This window comes from Erpetoichthys calabaricus, chromosome 9, assembly GCF_900747795.2.
Source record: "Erpetoichthys calabaricus chromosome 9, fErpCal1.3, whole genome shotgun sequence".
NCBI lineage: Eukaryota > Metazoa > Chordata > Cladistia > Polypteriformes > Polypteridae > Erpetoichthys > Erpetoichthys calabaricus.
Window position 1 is genome coordinate 172,856,771 of NC_041402.2, and position 24,189 is coordinate 172,880,959.

Genomic DNA, 24,189 nt, shown 5'->3' on the forward strand with positions numbered 1-24,189 from the left:
TGTGATAATCTTAAGGTGCGAGAGCAGACCAACCTAGTAATGGAGTTGGCAAGTCCTATAAAACCCATGATAATACACGGGTACAGCTGTTAGGTCAGTTGACATTTTTCCCTTTTCCATTCTTTGGTGATACAGTAAAACACACAATATCAGACAGAGCACACACTCTTCTGTTTGTCAGATCCTGAAGCTTTGTGTTCCATATTCCTTGTGGCTGCATTGTAATTGATCAACAGTTGTCAGCTCTCACATGCACAAAAGCCGACCCAACAACTTAAGAGGAGAATGGTAGACAGGCTGGATTGACCCACTGGGTATGTATGCCACACTACATGGAAGCTCCATAACTGCCCGCAACAAACTTTACGAAAATGAAATCTGCGACTGGAAATCACTGGAAATGTCATATGGCCAGTTAGAGGCAAGCTCAGGGAGGTCTAAGGTGAGGTCAGGGAGGCTGGAAACCTCCCATGAAGCAGAAGGGTAAAAGCTTGGTTGATCTTGATTTTTAGTATGAGTACAAACCGTGGAAGGGGGACCTCATGATCCTTCTGGCTTTTTGGATTTCAAGCAGGAGGTGTCAGATTCATTACTGAGTGACTTGGACAGCAGGCTTGGGCAGATTCGTGGTAGCTCAAATTTAATGTCTGTAAATGTAAAGTAGTTCATGTAGGAAGTAAAAATGGTACGTTTGAATACACAATGGAAAGTCTGAAATTCGAAAGTCCACCTTATGAGAAGAATGTGGGAGTTGCAGTGGACTTGACACTATCAACTGCCAGACAGTGTTCAGAAGCCATTAAGAAGGCTAACAGAATGTTAGATTATATAGCGCCCTGATGTGTGGAGTACAAGTCACAGGAGGTTATGCTGCAGCTTTATAACACACTGGTGAGGCCTCATCTGGATTACTGGGTGCAGTTTTGGTCTCCAAGCTAGAAAAAACAACACTAGAAAAGGTCCAGAGAAGAACTAGGCAGATTCCAGGGCTACAGGAGATGAGTTATGAGGTAAGATTTAAAGAGCTGAGCCTTTTCAGTTTAAGCAAAAGGGGATTAAGAGGAGACATGAATGAAGTGTTTAAAATGATGAAGGGAATTAGTCCAGTGGATTGAGACTGTTATTTTAAAATGAGTTCATCAAGAACATGGGGACACAGTTGGAAACTTGTTCAGGGTAAATTTCACACAAACATTTGGAAGTTTTATCTTCTCACAGAGAAATACAGACACATAGAATAAGCTACCAAGCAGTGTGGTAGACAGTAGGACTTTAGGGACTTTCAAAACTCAACTTGATGTTATTTTAGAAGAACTAAGTGGATAGGACAAGTGAACTTTGTTGGGCTGAATGGCCTGTTCTCATCTAGATTGTTCTAATGTTCTACAACAAGAAGAAGTGGTAAGTTCATCCCTTTTAATTAACAGTTAATATATTAGAATGTGAATATAGATTATAGTTCATGTTGGTGAGAAGAATTGGTTAATTTTTAAAATCTTTTTTTAAAAAGGGATTATGCACAAAGGTTATTAGAATACACATTTAAGTCATATTTAGTGGAGGCTAAATAGAGAATTGCCACTATTTAAATGTCAATATAATGAATGATTAATATTTAAAAACAATGTTTTCAAAAATTGTGTTGCCAAGTTGTTATGTACCCCTTGAATAAATTTGATGACATACTAAATGTGTTGCGAGAATACAGTCATTCATTTTAATAAATAGTAATTTTAAGGGGATTACACAACATAGAACATGTTTCACAGATAAATGTGCTCATTTAATAAATATGTATTATCTTAAAATGTAATTACATACAAAAGATTTCCAGAATACATCTGCCTACTTAATTAATTGTTAGCAGAATCTTAATACGGGGTTATAAAGAGGTTTGCTAGTATTTGAATGTCTGTATAGTCAATGCTTAGTATTTTATAAAGTAGCTATATAAATCTATCCTCTACATTGTTTTTAGCTATTTAATAGATAGATAGATAGATAGATAGATAGATAGATAGATAGATAGATAGATAGATAGATAGATAGATAGATAGATGTGAAAGGCACTATATGATAGATAGATAGATAGATAGATAGATAGATAGATAGATAGATAGATAGATAGATAGATAGATAGATAGATAGATAGATAGATAGATAGATAGATGTGAAAGGCACTATATGATAGATAGATAGATAGATAGATAGATAGATAGATAGATAGATAGATAGATAGATAGATAGATAGATAGATAGATAGATAGATAGATAGATAGATAGATAGATAGATCATTGTTCCCTTAGAAAATCTATAATTTGGTATTTTGTTGATAATGGATTATCATCACTCTGGATTATTGTGTTCAGGATATAAATGATTCTCCAAAGGATGAATGTGATCAGAATGGTCCTTTGCATATTGGCATTTAGTTTGCCCTCGAAGGGACTCAGTGAACCAAAACAATGGAAAATTTCTCCAGCAAAATTGGAGAGACCCCAGAACTCTTCAATATAGGACACAAGTATTAGGGCCTTGAGGCTTTTTTGGTGTATTCGTGAATTCACCTCTTTATTAAGAACATGGTAAAAGGCCATTTATCTAACCTTTTCCACAGTTCAGCAGACCACTGCTTGTGTTCTTGCACCACTTCATTCACAAATGTGCATTATTTTAGCTGTAATACAGTAAGTGCCACTCTCATTGTATCTCCCAGTGTGAAGTTCATGCCAGACTGGTCTTGATCATTTTTCCTGCTCCTATCTTAGTCTAATAAGATATAACTGGTAGTCAGTTTTTCTTTGAATTTCATATTAAAACATAGACATGACTTTGCTCAGTATCCCTAACTCATGATGGTCTTCCCTTCAGCCTCTACGCCAGTCACAATTATTCCTGAAACATCAGTAGTTTAAGAAATCTGAGACTTTAATGTGTGTATAATGAGACTTCCCAGCATATTCATACATAACCATCAGCGCAATATGATGACCACAACTATGTGGAAGTATTTGTTTCACATAGAACTTGCGTTTTCTATTTTCTTACGTGTTTCTCTCATTTTGTGTGCTACTTAAATATTTTGCTTTTTCATGAAATAGAATTATACAGAAGACACAATGGAATTATGGGTTGTCAGATGCCTTGTCATTATTTACTTTATTCTCATTTTTATGCAAGAGCAATTTCCAGCTTGTGGTTGGCTTGATAATGGAGCATCACCTTCATTACCCTCCATTTTCTAACCTGTTCATCTTGCTCAGTATCCCAGGGTGCAATTGCCTGTCTTGACAGTGTTGGTTCTAAAGATGAAACCGTTCCTAGATGAGATAATAGTCCATCACAGACCATATTCACAACGGGCCAAATTAGTGCTGCAAATTGATATAATTGTAGTGGAATATGATTTTATTATATTACATACTCTTTAAACTTGTTAAAATGATTATAAACATTGTTTTATATTTACAGCTGTATACTCAAAATGTAAGTAAGCTCATTTTACTTTTATTTGAACTTTTGAGCTCTGTAACAGTTTAGCTAACCACATCAAAGAAGAAGTGTTAGCAGAGACAGTTCACAGCTAAACTAGGAAATTAAAAGTGGCCATTATAAAAAAAGCCAGTCTAGCAAGATGAAAAGGTCAGATCTTTAAATGGTAAACGAGTCATCTTGTGGAGTTTCCAAATGTGTCAAAGTGCATTTATTGACCCATTGGCTATGTTTGTGCATGCACACTTTGTGAACATGTGCTGATATAGTCTGTCAAAATGACACTGGCCAGAGAGGGCCTAGGGGTGTTCACCTTGGCCATGAGAATCTTTGAGAAGTCAGCAAGAGAACCAAGAAGAAGGAGAAGAAGGGAGAACTAAGGAGATGTGGAAATGTAACTTAAAGAGAGTGAACGCTGAACACATTGGGTATGTTGCCCAGCATCAACTATAACAGCTCCTAAAAATATCCAGGTTGTACTGGTAATTTGCCACACTCTTCTACTTTTCTTCTGCTTTTGGCACATTAAGAATGTTAAATTATGTTAACTATAATGACCGTATAAAGATTCTTTACCTACTCCCTTAGTTAGCATTTAATTTTTGCTCTATACTGCCTAGGGTACAAATGAAAGAAGAGGAGATATCTACCATTTAGTCAGAGGCACAGGTGTATTGTGGCTGTGGGCTGTTTCTCCTAACAGGCCAGTAAGTGCAAGGATAAGAGAACAAAATTTGGGGTGCAGGACATCTGTGGGTCTACATAACAAAGTTAGGATCACCCCAAAACCCTTAAACGATATAACAATAATCTACATGTCTTTGGGGATGCAGAAGGAAAACATAAAGGCCTGGACACAAATAGACAACCTCCACAAAGGCAGTGGCCATACTAGGATTTGAACCCAGTTTGCTGCAACAGCAAGGCTAAAGCATTAACTACTCAGGTCAACTCCACGCCCATCAAATTTGTTAGAACAGTAAACAGAAATTATGATCTTACTCCTCATCTTGCAGAAGCTCCTCCTCTTCCTCAATATGTGTCTGGTTGCGGACAGGGGCAAGCACCTCAGTTTTGGTGTTATAGTTTCGGAAGCACACGTTGAGTTTCTCATCAAATTCATTCACTAAGTCCTCCATGGACTTGAAGCTGATCATTTCTGAGAAGGTCTCCAGTTCTGAGAAATCCTCTCGTGTGATTGGATGCATCCCATTTGACAGTAGGGGGCCCTGGATCCTGTCTTCATCTATACGACAGGGTCTGAGGTCCTCAAATTCTTCATCGAGACATACCAGCGGGGCCTCCATACTTGTGCGCTGCCTGATGGAGACCTCACTTCCTTAAAAACCCTGCAGAGAAAGAGAAATGCTCGATGAAAAGCATACATAAAAAGTTAGTTTGGAGGGCCTGGAGCCAGTTGTGAAGGGCATGATCACGCCAGCAAGGTGATAATCAAGAAGGCACAGAAATTAAGATTCTATTTGGAACAGCAGTCCTCCAGGAAAGCTTTTCCTGTTTTTATTTTGCTCAGTTACTTGGATATGAACATGTTCTCAAAAGGATCTTAAAGCTCTAATTGGCAATAAAAGTAACAAAGACCATCATTGAGCCCCCATCTCTGCTTTACCCTTGCATTACGATTAATATTTCAATGGCTTTCCTAATTCAACTCCTTAGGCAGGTCTTGAGACAGAAATGACCTGGCCTTGCTGACTGATGCATAATTGATTTTAAGAAACAAAGAGCCTTTCCTCCCTGGCAGAACTGATTGCTGTGAGGAGACAGAGTGGCATGCTGACATTGTGCCAACTCGAATTTATCAAGTGTTTCTGCTTGCCCTTGTTGCTTTATTTGATTCTGAAAGTCAAACTTTACAGCCAAAACTAGAGGTTGCCATAAGCCAGTGGTTCTCAATGAACCCCATGGCCATGCAAATGTGGCCTAAGAAGTAACGCTTGCTCAAAAACCAAAGTGAGCTTTCAGAAAAGGATAAAGGTGATAGCTTAACCACAATAGGGGATGCCTTCTCTAATTTTCTCAGATACTAGAGAAGACATTCTGCTTATAGACTCAAGCAGTGCTATAACTATTTCAAGAGTAGAATAATGCAGAGTGAGGGACACACAATGTAGAAGGTGGGGCCTCTGGTCAAGGATGTACCGTTAAAAGACAGGCTATCTGCTATCCCACTTTTGCCAACAGATGTTACATGACTGGCTCATACATTCAGCAAAAATAATAATATAAATCAAAGATAATGAAGCTGTGGTGGGTTGGCACCCTGCCCGGGATTGGTTCCTGCCTTGTGCCCTGTGTTGGCTGGGATTGGCTCCAGCAGACCCCCGTGACACTGTGTTCGGATTCAGCGGGTTGGATAATGGATGGATGGATAATGAATGTAGTTGTTGTGTAATTGTGTGATTTTATGTTCACGATGGTATGAAGGTCAGCGTTGTGTACTTCCCTGCAAATATCAAGGTAAATATTCAGTGAGCTAGGTCGCCGACCAACACAGAATATTTTCTGTGAAACCACTTAGGTGGATGTTGCCGTTCAAAACTATAGAAGATTGTGGATATAAACAAAAGACCATTGTGGTGTTAGGAGTGGTTATGAGACATTTACTAGATTTTATTAGGATTTTTGCATGGATTTTGACTTTTAGTTTCATTTTGGGCATTCAGAATCCACAAACTCTGTATTTCTTGAACATGTAACTAGTATATGCTAATAAATAATGAACAATTGTTTATTTACGTTGAAACAGTGGCACACTTATTTAAAATGTTGCCTTAAAGCACTGTCACATGACATGGCTTTTCCAGTGATTTTCAGTTGTAGACTTCATTTACATAATCTTAGTGAGTTGGAGGCAGGGTGCCACAATGACTGCCTGTTTCATTATGTGACATTATCAGTGACTCACTGTAACTCGCCTTGACTAAATCAGACAGGCTTGATTTTGTCGTAAGTCGTAGGGGTGGGCTTGTGTGCATGTGGGAGCTGACAACCAATGAGCACTCAGCTGGAAGTACAATGCATAGAATGCAACTACAAGGAATAAGAATCTCACAAACAGAAGAAAGGCTTGTCCGTCTAACATCTAGCGCAGGAGTGGGCAAAGTCATTCCTGGAGGGCCACAGTGGTTGCAGGTCTTTGTTCCAACCCAATTGCTTAATTAGAAAACAATTGTTGCCAATAATTTAATTTCATGGCTTTTTAAGTTTTAAGTTAACTCTGTTATGTCAAGTCATTTTCCTTTGTAAGGATATCATCCAAATTTGAAGGTTAAAATGGATGAGTAATTCTCAGTCCTTCACTTTTTTCTCTTCACTTTCCTTCCAAGTATTTAATTAAACCAAATAGCGCACGATAAATCCACACAGGTGTAAAAGGAAACAAGCTAAACAGAGAACTGCTGGTTTCTTTTATCATTTGCATCTTATTGCTAATATGGAGCAATTAAAAAACGAGAATATGGCTGTTTAAGGCTAAAATAAGCAATAAGGGTTAAAAATCCTAAGACAACAAATGAAGCAGAAGTGTTACTTGAGCAATAAGTGCTTCTTATTAAGCAATTGGATTGGAGCAAAATTCCCTCCAGGAATGACTTTGCCCACCCCTGATCTAGTGTATGTACTGCAATAGGACAGGAAAAGGAATAAAAGAGCCAAGACTGAAGCTAAACTCCCCATACCTGTGAACTTTCACATAGGCCCTGGATCCACCATGTAGCATGTTATTGGCTGCTGGAAAAAGGAGTGAGTTTGTGATACTTTGGAAAAATGAAACGGTTCTGGAAAGTTGTCACACAGTTGTCTAATTTGACATGCCCAGCAATATGTAGTCATGTAATGTGACATGGCTCGGCCATGAGATCAGCAACTGCAGTCGTCAAGTCTGACATCCCCACCAACTGATAGATGTGTATGTGACATTGTCAATGGTCATTCACTGAATGTCTTCAAAATATTATGAAGTTGAGATTTGAAGGTCCCCAAAGTACTACTATCTACCACTCTTGTATCTCATACCATGCAGTGCTGGAATCAGTCTGGTTGTTCCTCTCTGGACTTTTAGTGGGTCTCACACTTCTTTTGTAATATAAACAACAAAGCTGCACACAAGGTCCCAAATGAGGCCTCTTTCTGTTGTGTATTATATGGCTAAAGAATAACTGCCCTTTATTTTTTACTGAACACCTCGACTAAGGCAACTCGACATCTTTTTAGCCTCCATTACTTCTGTACACTGGATGTGTACACCATGAACGGTCTAGGATAATTCTTAAGTCCTTCTCATAAGTTGTACTTTCAAGTTTCAGACCTTTGTTATGTCTTCTTATTTAATATTTTTACTTCTACTGTAAGTGTATTATCTATATTAATTCCATGTGCCACATATTTGCCCATATCCTGTCCAGCACATTTGTAATGGATAGGCTGACTCTGCGGCATCTACCAGTTTAGTGTCATCAGCAGACTTTTAGGTTTTAGTTCATCATATTTATAAATCAAAAAGAACAGTGACCACAGCATCGATCCTTGAGAAACACCATTCTTAATACTGCCTAATTCATGAAAGAGTTCCTTATCTCATTATTCCATTTTCTTTGTTTGAGGCAATTTTCTACCCATCTACACACTATGAATGTCCACTTGTTTTAGCTTCATCACTATCCTCCCCTGTCATACCTTAGTATGTTCGTTAGTACACCTGCCACTCCATGCGTTACTCATTAGATATTTGCTTTCATAAATTACATGTGATGCACATTCAGGTAATTGGACAATGGTTACTTAGATCACGTTTTTTAAAGGACAGGACATACAGGTATTCTAGTTTCCATCTTTTAAGAACTGCCCCACTGTGGGGTGATTTCTGCAAAATGTGAGTTAAATGTTAATATAGTCTAATGATAGTCATAGATGTACCTGGCTGGGATTTCTGGTGTTTCCTCGCCTGGCTAGAAGGCCATCATATTAGATGGACAGGATGGGTTGATGGAAAACAGGCTGGAAGATTGGCCCTCTGTTTTCTAGTCAAGGGGTCCTAATAATTGATATGCAAAGGTGATGGTTGGACATCCCAGATGTTTGCTGTTCCCTTTCCTGGTCATGAGGCTAGTATAACATAAGGACAGGTGAGACAGTGGCCATATGCTCCTTCAGTAGGAGGAAGGTAGTCCTGTTGTGGTCCACAGGTGACACTGCAGGGGGCCGTTGGGAGGAGACTGACAGATGGAGGGTCTGCCTGACCCAGAAGTGATTTCTGGCTACAGATTTGACGTGTCAGAAGTGCTCCCATGTCACGCTTAAAATGGAATGCTCCATATTAGCCAGGGGAGTCAGAGTCAGGAAACAAGGAGATCAAAGCTCCTCTGGGTAGTAGAAAAGAAGAAAAGAGAAAGGAAGTATGGGAAATAGTATGGAAGTGCAAAGAATTGTGAAGGAGAAATATGCTTTAAGGCAAAAAGGAAGAATTAAAAGGGTCTAATTGTACCCAGGACTTGCGTCTGTGTAGTTGTAGCTTGGGGGCCCCCTAGTGTCCACAATATCTAATTACCAACTTCCAGTTTTTATCTGGTTTTGCACCAAGTGTGTTTAGTTAAATATGGCAGCCAAGTGCCTTTTACCTTATAGGTCAATTTGAAACTGGCAAAGCATTTAGAGGGTTAATTCAATTTATTAACCATAAAACTCAAAGCACTGGTCAAACAGAAGTGGTAAAGAATTTATATTCTACATTTGTATTGTTTTTAATGCTAGTTTTGTGCATTTTGATGTTTAAAGCTAATCCTTTTAATTTTCCAATGTATGTTTTAAAATAACAAATTACTGTATACATGAAATCTATTTATTATTGTTCTGAGGATACACTGTACAGTGGAATTATTGTATTGTGATGCATGTACCACAATGTGAATTGCATGTGAATTAAATGTATCATCTCAAGCCTGGGAAGTTTATTATATACAGTATAACAGGGCAGCAAAAATGTGCCTTGCCACAAGTGACATTATTTAACAGGCCGGCCCTTATATACAGTATAACAGGGCGGCAAAAATGTGCCTTGCCACAAGTGACATTATTTAACAGGCCGGCCCTATCTGTGACCCTCCAGGACTGGGACTACCCATTCAAGGATTAAAGGTGCCACATTTCCTGCTTGTTTTGTGGATGGGTACATTTACTTATAATGTTGGTTGGTGGAATTCATCAAAGCATTTTTCACAGCAAATTTGCTGAGTTTGCTGGTGATCTTGTTCGCTAAAATTTTTCCCTAAAAATGTTTTGTGTAGCAGGCTCAGGCAAAATTTTTTCCATCACCCCATTAAACTTTGTGAGACATCATGGAGCTATAGCAACCAATGTTGAAAGGGGATATCACTACCTGCCCAAATTGTGTCACACATGCATGGAACTTTCACGGGTATGCATACTTGTAAGCGTACTTCACACTTTTCATAACTTCCCAATCTGCTTCCCAATTCATGCATGAATAATTTGAGGCATATTTGTATATTCATGATGTTACTACCTGATCTGCACTATCTGCCCTATTTGTGTTGCGCATGCACAGAACTTTCACAGGTATGCGTGTATACATAAGCATAAACTGCTTCACACTTTACAGTGCTTCCCGATCTGCTTCAAACATGCATGAATAAATTACGGAATAAACACATATTCATATTATCACTATCTGATCAAAACTCCAGCTGAATTTGCACCCCATAAATTTGCAGTATGTTTATTTGAGGAGTACATTAGATGAACGTAATAAGAATGTTATGAAAATTCTTCATTGTTCTGCATAGATTCAACGTATGTTGTGTCTTCACTGCTAGAAATAAGCATGTCATGCTTCTCACTATGTAGTGCAGACCAACAGGGTCAAGACCCCTAAGGAGACAATGCTGATTTCTTGAACCACAGGCTCAGTGGGTGTTTGTTAGTCGTAGTCATAGTATAATTTTATCTCAGTAAGGCACGGTTGTGCGGTTGTTAGCTCTGCAGCCTCACAATTTTGGCCACAATAATTGGTGCAGCGTGGTTGTCAGACACTTCTCTAGCTCTTAGGGACATGTAAAAGACAACTGCACCATTAATATCAACTTAAAACTAGTTGAGTTTCTTCTTCCCCATTAACTCCAATTTTGAAGAAATTACAAAACATTTCCATGTTTTCCTGAAGTCAAAACAAAGTGAATTCAGAGGGGTTCGCTCATCTCTACTTACCCACACCCAACCAATTCAGAGTCGCCAATCAAATGGACATTTGTTAAGTGAGGAAGATGTAGTAGAGAGTACAGATCAATTTAGACAAAAGGAAAGTGTGCAAACTCCAATGAGATGGCGACCAGGCCAAGAGTCGTATCCAGTTCTTTGAAGCCGTGAGGCAACAAATCAAAGTGACATTGTGCCACCAGTCTAGGGGGTATCTGCCATTGTGGACAATGGTTTAGATATAAGCCTAATTCTGAATTCTGCCCCAGTTCAGCTGTAATAATTTCTGCTGTTTCTATGACGTCCTGCCATTGGGAACACTGATTGAAGATGTAAGCCTAAGTCTGAATTCTGACCAGGTTTAGTTGTAATAATTTCTGCAGTTTCTATGATGTCCTGCCATTGTGAACACTGACTGAGATGTAAGCCCAAGTCTGAAATCCCACCAGGTCCAGCTGTAATAATTTCTGCTGTTTCTATGATGTCCTGCCCTAGTGGATATCGATTGAGATGCAAGCCTAAGTCTGAATTCTGACCAGGTTTAGCTATAACATGTAAGCCCGCGATTCGCTAGCGAATCGGAAATCCTAGAATGGCAATCAGTTTCTGTTCCGTCCGATATGTGGATGGATGACATATCATGGAGGGCGGGTGCATCTGGGGAAATGTCATTTAATCCAATAAACATATCTGTACTAAAGCTGTTTCGTTTTGTGGAGACGTGAGTCTGTCGCCTTCGCTAACACCGACTGTTTGAACAGGTTGTGTTGTTTGGGGGCCACCTACTGACTCTGGGAAACCGCTGCGTCTGACTGTGGGGCGAGCGCCACAGCGCAATATGCGCCTCAGTGGGAAGCCGCTGCATGAATACATATCATGGAGGGTATATGCGGTGGTGTGGGTGGTCGCGTCCGGGCGGCTGTACAACCTGGCGTGCACGCTTTACCATAGGTGTAGTTCACAGATCGTAGTCTCGTTTCTGTGTTTTGTTTGGTTTGAGCCGTGACTCCTTTCGCAAGCGTGTTGTAGGCGCGCGCGGCAGGCGCCACAGCGTTTTGGGACGCCGCTGCGTTTGACTCTGGACTCTGGGGCAAGCGCCAAACTGAATGACCGTTATGTGATCTACATTACTGGCACAGTGGATTAGAGCAAATGTAGTTTACAGGTGGCAGGCTCGTTGCAGTGTGGCTGTGCATGTGACATCCGGTTTACAACTTTCTCGTTTCTGTGTTTTCTGTGCAGTGTAGCAGTGTGCGTGCGCCTCGATGTGCCCGGCGCCCTGCGTCCATATCTGGTTTACAAACTTCGGTTAGTAAGATGGATAATTTCTCCCATCTACAGTATACAATTTCTGCCTCTCCTCCTAGTTTTGTATCATCTGCCAGCTTACCCACCTTATTAATTCCATTTTGATAATTTATGTAAACTAAAAAGAACCAACAGTTACTATAATATAATAATTATTAGCCATCATATTAATTCAACTTTGCTAACTTACTTGTATTTACAAAAACGCTACACAGCCTGATGATCTATTCATTCGTTTCCTAACCTGCTTATCCAATTCAGGGTCACAGGGTGTCCCAATGGAATTATCCTATAGAATTTAGAATTACACTGTTTTCAGGCATTTAGGTTTTTAAAAAAGAGAATCCTGCTAATCACTTTGCCACAATCAAATTTGTCTACTATAGTATGTGTGCCAGGCTTTGTTATATAACACAATTTTAAATCAGAGCAGTGTTTTTAAAAGCCTGCCTTGCCATATTTCTCTTCCAAAGCAAGCGGACGGTGCCTAATTAAATCTTCCCTCATCACTGAACAAGCTTTGCTCAGCCAGACAGGCCTGCAAGCCGAGGAGGCGCTGTATGCAGGAGAGCGCACGGCTGTTTTTGTTTGCTATGGATCACTGACGCTAATAATGTCACCGTCACCTTGAGCTCAGCACGGAACCTCTGTCCTAAAATTAAGAAAAACAACAGATTTCCCCTCTTCCTTTTTTGATGCCTCATGTACTGCACAGCATGCACAACATTCAAAATGAACACTACCAGACCGTGCCGCCCAGTGTAATGGAATGCCAGTTACACTGCCGTCTTCCTCTGCCTTTTCTCTGCAGCACATCCTAAGAAAGGCCGGGAATTGGTTTGTTTTGTATCACACAAAGCTGATAGTAATCATTTATGCATGATATTCTTAAGATGGAACTGCTAATTCTATAGATGTTTAAATGCTGAATACAGCTGCAGAGTAATTGGTTGAATTCTGGCATTAACAACATAATTGTGTTATTTGTGGTACAAAGAGAAATTGAATGTTTATCTACAGAGAGGACGAAAGGCACCTGCAAATAGCAGATTTGTGTGTGTCATTATAGCGTTAGTGCTAAAAAGTCATTACTACAGTTGCAGATGACACATTGGTTTGTACTCCTACCTCTCAGCACCAGGGACTCGAGTTCATTTCCTGGCTTAAGCACAGCATGAGCGGACCTTTTTCTCATTTTTGCCTCGGATTTCACTAGGTGTTGAAAAAGATGCATGGGCAGATTCAATGACAACTTTAAATTGGCCCCCATCTGAAATATAAAGGAGACTGACCTCCATTCCTGGCCTGGACAATGTCTGCCAGGTGTTTACATGTTTTCATGGGATCAGAATGACTTTTGCTCTCTCATCCCAAAAATGATGATTTTAAACTGGCCCTGAATATGTGTGTGTGTGTGTGTGTGTGTGTGTGTGTGAGTCCTGCAATGGTTTGGCATCCCATCTGGGGTTCTTTTCCACGACCCTCAAATTGGATACAGCAGGTTCATTAAACAAATTAAGAGATTGAAAGGCAAACTAAACCTGTAAAATAAACAGCTTATATTATGAAAACAACAGAAAATGTCCATATTGCCTACTGAACAAACACAAATGTTTTATCACATGAAGTCTCAGTGTGAAAATAAATGGATATTTTTTTTCAATAATGTTATTCCAAGTATACATTAGAGACTGGCCATGTTCAAACAAAGCTCAAATCCCTACAGTTAGGAAGATGGCCTAAATTACAGAATAATAAGGAAATTACAACCTTGCTGTACAGTAATCTACTTCTCAATGAATAAACTCTCTTGATTACAGATCTGAGAATTTGAAACCCAAGAGAAATGAAAAGAGCATCGTAAGCAATGTGTTAGCTAAGAGACAGGAACATGCAGTGACAATGGAGACAGGCAGACAGAAAGAGTCAGAGACAGAGATAGAGAGAGAGAGGCTGCTACCTGTGTCCCGGGCTTATCTCCTGATGCAAGCCGTTCCTATGCGATGTGCAGATCAGCTGTGCTGTTTTCTGTACATCCCAACGTTGGCAGAAATGATGCACTCAAATGCATTCCTTCTCTTCAAATGAAGACAAAAGAAGGAGGGCTTTGTTGTCGAATATTGCTGCTCCTCAACTACAAGACGAGAAAAAAAACGGGAAAGCCCTCCTTCTTGTGGACTGCAGCAAGGATGGAGCCGCTGAATTAATAAGCAGGAGAGTGATGGCAGCACAGGCTTAAGCAGTAACAGCAGCAGCAGCAGCGTCACCACGGAGACAAGGAGCTATGCCACTCAACTCCCTGCCCCTCCCTCCCTCCCTCTCAACCAGCCAGCCAGCCAGCCAGAATTACGTGATTATTCACTGCAGTAAAAGCAACACAGCAAACTGGAAAGAAATCCCACCACCAAAGAAGGCAGACCTTATTCATAGCAACAGGAGCATCTAAGAGTACAAGCCTTAACACAATAATAGAATTGTAAATGGTAAGCATTAAAAATTGTCTGATGTGCTGGTATCAGTCCATTCCTGTGTTTCACTGAGCCTCACATCTGTACTGTATTTGTTTTAGAGCACTAGGGTCGTTTTGGGTGTTTGTCTGATGAAATGAAACAAAAAGGTGAAAACTGGACAAGTATTCTGGATTCACATCCTGCACTCTGTCATCATCTTTGTGCAGTTTGCATTTTCTCTTTGCGTTTGGTAGGCTGTCCTTCTATATTTGAAAAGATATGCATGTTAGATTACTAAACAATTCCAAATGAGCTCTAACTATGTGAGTGGACCTTGTGAAAGACTGGTCTGCAACTAGCTCCTGCATTGCTTTGAGCAAGGGGAAAGGCACTATATAAATGAAATGTATCATTAATATTAGTATTAATATTGCAGCTGGTGCTGTTGGAATAGGTCCTGGCCTCCCATGACCAGCATACAATTAAGCAGGTCAGAAAAAATGTAAACAACCAGCATAATAAGCCAACACAATTCTGAGGTATTGGAATTTCAAAGGTTTACTTCAAGTCTTATTTCCACTGTTCCCAGCTCCATTATCTGGACACCTCCAAAACAATAAAAGGAAGCTCACTGTATCTATCATTTTGTCTTATGCCACACACATTTTTGTCTTTTTCTATTCCACAAACACTCCTGATTCTTGTCTCATGGCCTTCTATTCACTCATTACTGACACTGCTCCTTCCTTTTTCTCAATACCTCCTCTGTCATTCATCTCCTAAAAGTATGCCCACCCACATTATTTTTCAGGTTTTGATAACCTATTCTGTCTTTTTTAACCTCTGGCAGTTTGCCACTTACCGTTGTACCTTTTAAGGTTATGCATTGCACTTGAATTGCTTAAATTTCAAACAGAAAAACAGGGAAAAACAGGGGTGTTCTAAAGCCTTTGACTAGTAGAGAGTGTGTGTGTATGTATATATATATATATATACTTGTATATTCAGTTAGGTCCATAAATATTTGGACACAGACAACATTTTTCTAATTTTGGTTCTGTATATTACCACAATGAATTTTATATGAAACAACACCCAATGCTTTAGTTGCCTCACATTTTTATGCAATAGTTTTGTTCACCCCACTGAATTAAAGCTGAAAGTCTGCACTTCAACTGCATCTGAGTTGTTTCATTTAAAATTCATTGTGGTAATGTACAGAACCAAAATTAGAAAAAAGTTGTCTCTGTCTAAATATTTATGGACCTAATAAATATTTAGACAGAGGAACACGTACAAATCGGTTTATGACCAAACAGTTTGCCAAACTTTTGCATCTGTTCACGACCACACACTCGGTATATGAACAAGCCAGTGTCCCTTTCGGTTTGCGCGTGCCGATGATTTCCGCACGTGTTCAGTATCTCCCTGTGCAGCGAGCGAGCGAGCCAGTGAGCGACAGAGAGTGCGACACACACATGCGCGCGAGAGAGAGACACACACACACAAGCACACGACAGAGACACACACACAAACAGGCGCGCGAGAGAGACACACACACAGGCGTGCGAGAGAGAGAGAGAAACACGCACACACAGGCGCACAAGAGAGAGACACACACAGGCGTGCGAGACAGAGAGAGGGGCCAGGAAGCATAAGGCATAGAAAGCAGTTAAAGAATGCATCGGGCTTGATTTTGTTTTCACTTCTGTTTACAGCGATCAGTTCGTAGCGTGCATTGTTGCAATGTTACTTTTCTTGGTGGTTTATTAAATTACGGATTTTTCAAATGTTCATTTTTTTCCCTGTGCTTAAAACTAATTAAAAGATTGTTTTTAGCAAGCGGTTCGTAGCGCTATAGAGCAAACTCTTGCAGTGTTAAATTTTCTCTGTTGTTCAAGGTTTTCTCAGTGTTATTCAATGTTTTTACATTTAGTTCTATGCATTCTATTGTATAATTAACTAAATTTGTGCTTAAAAACTTTAAAAAATATATTTTTACATACAGTTCGTACGGTCTGGAATGGATTAATTGTATTTACATACAATCCTATGGGGGAAATTACTTCGGTTCACAACCAAATCGGGTTACAACCAGAGTTTTGGAACGAATTATGGTCGTGAACCGAGGTTCCACTGTATATATATATATATATATATATATATATATATATATATATATATATTTACTGTATATATATATATATATATATATATATATATATATATATATATATATATATTTACTGTATATATATATATATATATATATATATATATATATATATATATATTATAAAAGAAAACCTCCTTTCAACCATTTCAGGTTAATAGCCCACGCCTTCGGTCCTCTCACCTCTCGTTCATGTGAATGCTTTTGTCAAACACAGTTCCTGCGCTCTCAGCTCTTACAAAGTTTTATGTTTTCCTCACTTTAAGTTCCCAATAAAAGAAGACTTATTATGTCCAAATCTTATTGAAGAATTTCATCCTGAAGGGGTATCAACAGAAGAAATGAGTCAAATGAATTCATGCAAAAATTGTCAATCAGTTACATGGCAAATTGGTTAAATGCGGATCAATAGACTATGCTGAAACAGTTGGTGGTGATGGTGCGGAAAACTGTTACCACCGTCCAGTCTTCCAGAGGCCAAATTACTGTTGAAAGAAGGATGTGTCATAATGTTATTGCGTAATTTATGTATGAGTGATGCAATAGGTCAAGATTAGTTGTATTCAAAATTGGTCGAGCAATTCTGACATGTAGGGCGGCACGATGGCGCAGTGGTAGCGCTGCTGCCTTGCAGTAAGGAGACCTGGGTTCTCTTCCTGGGTCCACCCTGCGTGGAGTTTGCATGTTCTCCCCGTGTCTGCGTGGGTTTCATCTGGGTGCTCCGGTTTCCTCCCACAGTCCAAAGACGTGCATGTTAGGTGCACTGGCAATCCTAAATTGTCCCGAGTGTGTGCTTGGTGTGTGTGTGTGTGCCCTGTGGTGGGCTGGCGCCCTGCTCGGGGTTTGTTCCTGCCTTGTGCCCTGTGCTGGCTGGGATTGGCTTCAGCAGACCCCCATGACCCTGTGTTAGGATATGGATGGATGGATGGATTCCGACATGTAAAATTTTAACAGGCGACAAGAAAGGTAATGTAGTATATTTTCAACGGATAACATTAGACACCAAAGGAGATCTTGATATGCCATTCGTATTAAATCGTTTACAGTTTCCCGTTAGAACAGCTTTTGCTATGACAATTAACAAATCACAGGGACAAATATTCGAAAAAGTTGTTTTATTAGAGAGAAAGAAATGATATTTACTCACGGGCAGTTATACGTTGCGTTGTCACAATGTAACTCCAAGCACGGAATCAAAATTCAATGCAATATTGATGAAAAGTTAACTCCAAATATTGTTTTTACTTAAGTTTTACAGTAAAAGTGTAAGTTTAAAAAGTATTTGCGTGTTAATTTCAAAGCCAAACAGATCAAAAACTCATAATGCAACGAATATCTCTAATTCAACATGAAACATAATTTTCTCTCAATTTATTACGTTTTACTATTATTTACTATGGTTAATTATTCGCTGTAATGTAAAATAGTTAGGTCTATTATGCATAAGTAACAATTCCCATGAAAATAACAATCTGTTTAAATTGTACATCTGCTTTGTCATACGCAAGCAGCAGAGCGCCCTAATATATATATATAGTCACAGAAAGACAAGAGAGGCTTGAGAAGGTTTGGGGGATCTGCCCCATATACTTAAAAACAGATCTGGAAAAACAAAGCTTTAGCAAAGCAAGTAGTCAATAATGACTGCGTCCAACATGGGACTGACAGGGAAAGGACGCTGATGGGTTTTTATAGGTAGAAGGGAGGAAGAGGTGTGTCTTCTGTCAGAAGTGATGTCAGAGGAGGGTTGAGGTTGGAAGTGGACTCTGGAGGAGGAGTTAGAGTGGTTTCACTTTAGGGGATCTGTAGGGGAAGGAGAAAAAGCATTAGTGCACCCAATCAACCCGTCTCAGCATATAACATTCTGTTGAGCCCCCTGACTGCCTCTCTTGTGCTCGTGTGTGACTATATATACATACTGTAAATATATGTATATATATACACAGAGAGAGAGAAAGAGAGAGAGAGAGAGAGTATATACACCTTAATTTTGCCTCCTTAACTGTCTTTTTTATAGTGGGACAATACACATTTCCCTTAGGGAATTTCTTAAGCAAATAAAGCATGATTTACAACACATCATTTTTCACATAAGAAAGTACTGTTTCAAAAACCGAGATGTTCCTTAATGTGGAGCCAAACTATGTGGTCAATATTTGATATTCATTTAAAACTCCATTTATTCTATAAAACATTTCACTTACAAGAAGCTCTTAAAAATGCATTAGTCCCACATATCCATTTTTTTTATATATATATATATATATATATATATATATATATATATATATATATATATATATATATATATACTGTATATATATATATATATATATATATATACATATATACAGTCATATGAAAAAGTTTGGAAACCCCTCTTAATTCTTTGTATTTTTGTTTATCATTGGCTGAGCTTTCAAAGTAGCAACTTCCTTTTAATATAAGACATGCCTTATGGAAACAGTAGTATTTCAGCAGTGACATTAAGTTTATTGGATTAACAGAAATACTGTATATATGCATCATAAAAAAATTAGACAGGTGCATAAATTTGGGCACCCCAACAGAGATATGACATCAATACTTAGTTGAGCCTCTTTTTACAAATATAACGCCTCCTATAGCCTTTGATGAGTGTCTGGATTCTGGATGGAGGTATTTCTGACCATTCTTCCATACAAAATCTCTCCAGTTCAGTTCAATTTGATGGACAGACTGCTTCAAATCATCCCACAGATTTTCGATGATATTCAAGTCAGGGGACTGTGACGGCCATTCCAGAACATTGTACTTCTCCTTCTGCATGAATGCCTTTGTAGATTTTGAATTGTGTTATGGGTCATTGCCTTGTTGGAATATCCAACCCCTGTGTAACTTCAACTTTGTGACTGATGCTTGAACATTATCCTGAAGAATTTGTTGATATTGGGTTGAATTCATCTGACCCTCGACGTTAACAAGGGCCCCAGTCCCTGAACTAGCCACACAGTCCCACAGCGTGATGGAAACTCCACCAAATTTGACAGTAGGTAGCAGGTGTTTTTCTTGGAATGCGGTGTTCTTCTTTCGCCATGCAAAGCACTTTTTGTTATGAACAAATAACTCAATTTTTGTCTCATCAGTCCAAAGCACTTTGTTCCAAAATGAATCTGGCTTGTCTAAATGAGCATTTGCATACAAGTCACTTTGTTTGTGGCGTGAGTGCAGAAAGGACTTCTTTCTCATCACCCTGCCACACAGATGTCCTTTGTGCAAATTGCGCTGAATTGTAGAACGATGTCCAGATACACCATCTGCAGCAAGATGTTCTTGCAGGTCTTTGGAGGTGATCTGTGGGTTGTCTGTAGCCATTCTCACAATCCTGTTCATATGCTGCTCCTGTATTTTTCTTGGCCTGCCAGACCTGCTGGGTTTAACAGCAACTGTGCCTGTGGCCTTCCATTTCCTGATTCCATTCCTTACAGTTGAAACTGACAGTTTAAACCTCTGAGATAGCTTTTTGTAGCCTTCCCCTAAACCAGGGGTCTGCAAGCTTCACTATGAAAAGAGCCATTTTGCCTCCCCTTCCTCCAAAGAAAAATAGTCTGGAGCCGCAAAACATAACACAGCTGATAAACTTTTAAAAGTTTTAATCTTTTTTTAGATTTTACATGTTACAACCACGGAATACAACAAACAGAAGTGCAGTGTGCATGTGTAGGCCTACTTTGAAATAAATTAAACTGAACTATGCAGGCCTATTTGGGTCCTTCCTATACCTGTGTAAAATTAAAATAAAAACTAGCCCACTTTAATATAAATAAAACATTTAGCTGTAGCTTAGCAGCTTTAAAAAAGTAAACATTAAATTCCATTTCAGTGTGCTGAATCAACTGAAGCACCTGAACATACAAAAAAACCAACATCAGCTCCGGGTCCGAAATGAATGGTTTTTTTTTCTGAAAAATAATAGCATATTAAATGCTATTGTTGTCACCTGTTTAATGTGACTTCTGTTTCTGAAGTTCGCTGCTGATCATCTCTATGTCGGGGCTGTACAATGTGACTTTGACCTTCACACAGGACTGCAGGCTCTCATGTGTGAGGCGGGAGCGATATTTGGACTTTATGAAGTTCATGCTTGAGAAAACTTGCTCACTTAAGTATGTTGAGCCAAAGATGGACAGGACTCCAAATGCATATTTTTTCATGTTCATATACGTTTCGGGAATGGCACTCCATGTGTCGAAAACAAATTTGTCGGGTTTGGGGAGGTTTTCAATATCACTCCATTTGTGCTCTTTAGCGAGAGTAGCCTTCTGACGGGCGACTTCTTCAAGATCCGCTGTCAGGCATTTGAACTTGGACACCCATTAATCTTTATCTACTATGTCGTCCAGTTCAATTTCTAGATCGGGCTTACTTACTCACTCCTGTGAATGCGGATGTGTTCAGCAGGGATGGGTCGATGTCCAGGGGTGTGACAGGGAAGGAGAGAGTGTGTGTTTTTCCTTTCTGAACTCACTGAATCTTTCTCTAAATGCAGCTTGCATTTTCTGAACAATTTCCCATTTGTTTTTAAAGTCGGAGAATAGATGCTCTGATATTTTTATGAACGATTCTTTCATGTATTCTCCGTCTGTGAACGGCTTACCCCTCCTTACGATCTCTTGAGCTGCCACAAAACTAGCAGCTGTAGTTGACTGTGGAGAAGTGATCCACTTTTTGAAAGTATGTTTGCTCTGTTCAGCTATTCCGTTGCAGTTCCGAAATTGCTCTCTTTCGCTTATCTTCACTTGGGTATTTTGAATGCTGAGTGCTTGTTTCGAAAATGTCTTTCAACGTTACATTTTTTGTTGTTCGATAATTTATCGCCACATATTAAGCACACCGGTAAGCCAGCGTCGTTGGCGGTGAAGGCAAATGCTTCTGTCCACGCAGAATTAAACTCTCTAAATTAGATGTTAAAATGTATAACAGTAGTAGTCGTAAATAAACATATATATAAATACAACTTAAATTAAGAAATTGCCATTATTCATTTTCATGTTTTTTTTTTTGTCAAGGCCAAAGGGAGCCACTACAAGGAGGCTGAAGAGCCGCATGTGGCTCCAGAGCCGCGGGTTGCCGACCCCTGCCCTAAACCATGAGACTCAACAATCTTTGTTTTCAGATCTTTTGAGAGTTGCTTTGAGGATCCCATGCTGTCGCTCTTGAGAGGAGAGTCAAAGGGAAGCACAACTTGCAATTGACCACCCTAAATACCTTTATATCTCATGACTGGATACACCTGTCTATGAAGTTCAAGGCTTAACAAGCTAATCCAACCAGTTTGGTGTTGTAAGTAATCAGCATTGAGCAGTGACAGGCATTCAAATCAGCAAAATGACATGGGGACCCACATTTTTGCACAGATAGTTTTTAACATTTGATTTAATTTCATACAACTAAATACTGCTTCACTAAAAATCTTTGTTCGGAAAACACCGCAGTACTCAGATGTGCCTAGGAAATGAAAGACATACCACTGTTTTTATGTTGAAAGGAGAGTCAATTATTATACAGGCTGAGAGGGGTTCCCAAACTTTTTCATATGACTGTATATATATATATATATATATATATATATATATATATATATATATATATATATATATATATATATACCGTTAATATTGCCTCCTTAACTGTCTTTTTAAAACTGGGACAATACAATTCCTTGAGGATTTTTTTAAGCAAATAAAGCATGATTTACAACACATAATTTTTCGCATAAGAAAGTAAACTTTCAAAAATTGAGACATTTCTTAAAGTGGAGCCAAATTATGTAGTCAGTATTTGAAATTCATTTAAAAATCCATTTAATCTTTAAAACATTTCCACTTACAAGTATAAACCTAGCGTACAGGAAGCTTTTACAAATCCATTAGTTCCATATATCCATTTTCAGTTCTGCTCAGTTTAATTCAGGGTCTTGGTTGGACCAGACAGACCAACTCAGGACAGGGTGCAGTTATTATAAATACATTATACAGTAGTTAAAATGAAACAGCATATGCCGAGAAGGCCTGCTATAATCGTTCTGCATTTTGCCCTAAGGCATACTCAAATGGTGATATCCTCAAAGATCATAATAAAAGTTGTGATGCACAGTGGTGTTAATGCATTAATGTACAGTATCTGTTTTGTCTTTCTGGTGGATTCAGAGCCCATCGCTTTCTGTGCACTTCATTGTGTTGTAGATTTAATTTCAAGTGGATTCATTTGCCATTTTTCAGCAGACTTAATAAACCATAATGACAAAATGAAAACATGTTTTCAGAAAGGTTTGCAAATATACTAAAAATCAAAAATTTAAACCTTTAATTCGTGTAAGTATTTACTGTAAACTCTTTGCTGTGGCACTCCAAATTGTGGTTCAGGTGCACCCTGGTTGCTTTAATTCTCCTTGAAATGTGTCTAGAACTTAAGTCTATCTGTGGTAAACTGAAAAGACTGGACGTCATTTAGAAAGGTACATGTGGTCTCATAATTCACAATGCATGTCAAAACAAAAGCCAAGCCATGAAATCCAAAGAACTCTCTGTAGACCTCTGTGATCAAATTGTGGTGAAACATGGATCAAGGTAAAGGGTTTAAACAATTTCTAAAACTTTGGATTTTCCCAGAATCACAGTGGCCTCAATGATTGTGAAAATGAAGAAGCTTGGAACCACCAGGGCTCTACCTAGAGATGACCATCTAGCCAACTGCGTTACTAGACCAAAAAGGTCATGATAAAAACATAAATCATAAAGCTGCAGACTCTTAGAAACTTCTCTTCCGATTCTTTTGCGGTTTTGGGTCTCCTGAACCTGTTCCTCTCATAGTTTCCAACATCCTCTTGATGGTGTAGGAAATTGTACTCACTGAGACCTTAGCTTTGTTTGAAATTTCTCTAAAGGAAAACCAACACTTTTCAGGGTTATAACAGTCTGTCTGCCTTTACTATTTGCCTTTTTCATACCATTATGATAGCAATATACAGTGCAATATTGTCCAAATGATGCTTCAGAAGGTGTAGCAACACAGTTTGTTCCAACACTGCTTTTATACAGACAAAGGGTTTCCAAGTAATCTTCCAAAGATGGGATACCTGTAGGAATTGTTCATATTAACTTTCAAGATTTAATTAACCTCCATTGCTACAGAAAAGTTGCAAGTTCTTAACTCATTACTTGTTCTCTAAAACAGGCATTTGTATTAAACCTAACAAATGTTTTCAGTTTTTGGTACCCTACACTTTTTTTTCTTTTTTACCTCTGTCACTTTACAGCTTGTCCTTGTACCATTTTTGGGTCACTCACTGGAATTGGACTGCTTAAACATCAATAAAATGATGGAAAAATGGGGGAGTTGTAAAACTTATTACCTTCAGTATGTGTGTGTATATATATATATATATATATATATATATATATATATAAATATACTCTATATATATATATAAAATCCTAAGCCTAAAAATGCAACGGTGACGTTTTTATGTCACGTTTTTCGTCACGCTTTAAATT

At 38.8% G+C, this 24,189-nt stretch overlaps 2 protein-coding genes across 3 annotated transcripts in view; both read right to left on the minus strand.

Moving 5' to 3' along the window:
* Positions 1-14,272, minus strand: part of fez1 (fasciculation and elongation protein zeta 1 (zygin I)) — a 46,638-nt gene extending 32,366 nt beyond the window's left edge. The window contains exons 1-2 of one of the 2 annotated variants that reach the window (XM_051931914.1): positions 13,992-14,272; positions 4,496-4,842 (exon numbers count right to left, since the gene is read on the minus strand). In XM_051931914.1, the coding sequence (XP_051787874.1) occupies positions 4,496-4,800 (305 nt within the window). In that variant the 5' untranslated portion in view covers positions 4,801-4,842; positions 13,992-14,272. The remainder of the gene's footprint in view (positions 1-4,495; positions 4,843-13,991) is intronic. The other variant, XM_028808989.2, reaches the window with a different exon arrangement.
* Positions 14,273-17,754: 3,482 nt separating this feature from the next.
* Positions 17,755-24,189, minus strand: part of acad8 (acyl-CoA dehydrogenase family, member 8) — a 40,712-nt gene continuing 34,277 nt past the window's right edge. Inside the window, exon 12 of the transcript XR_003717331.2 lies at positions 17,755-18,457. The gene's annotated coding sequence lies outside the window, so the exon portion shown is untranslated. The remainder of the gene's footprint in view (positions 18,458-24,189) is intronic.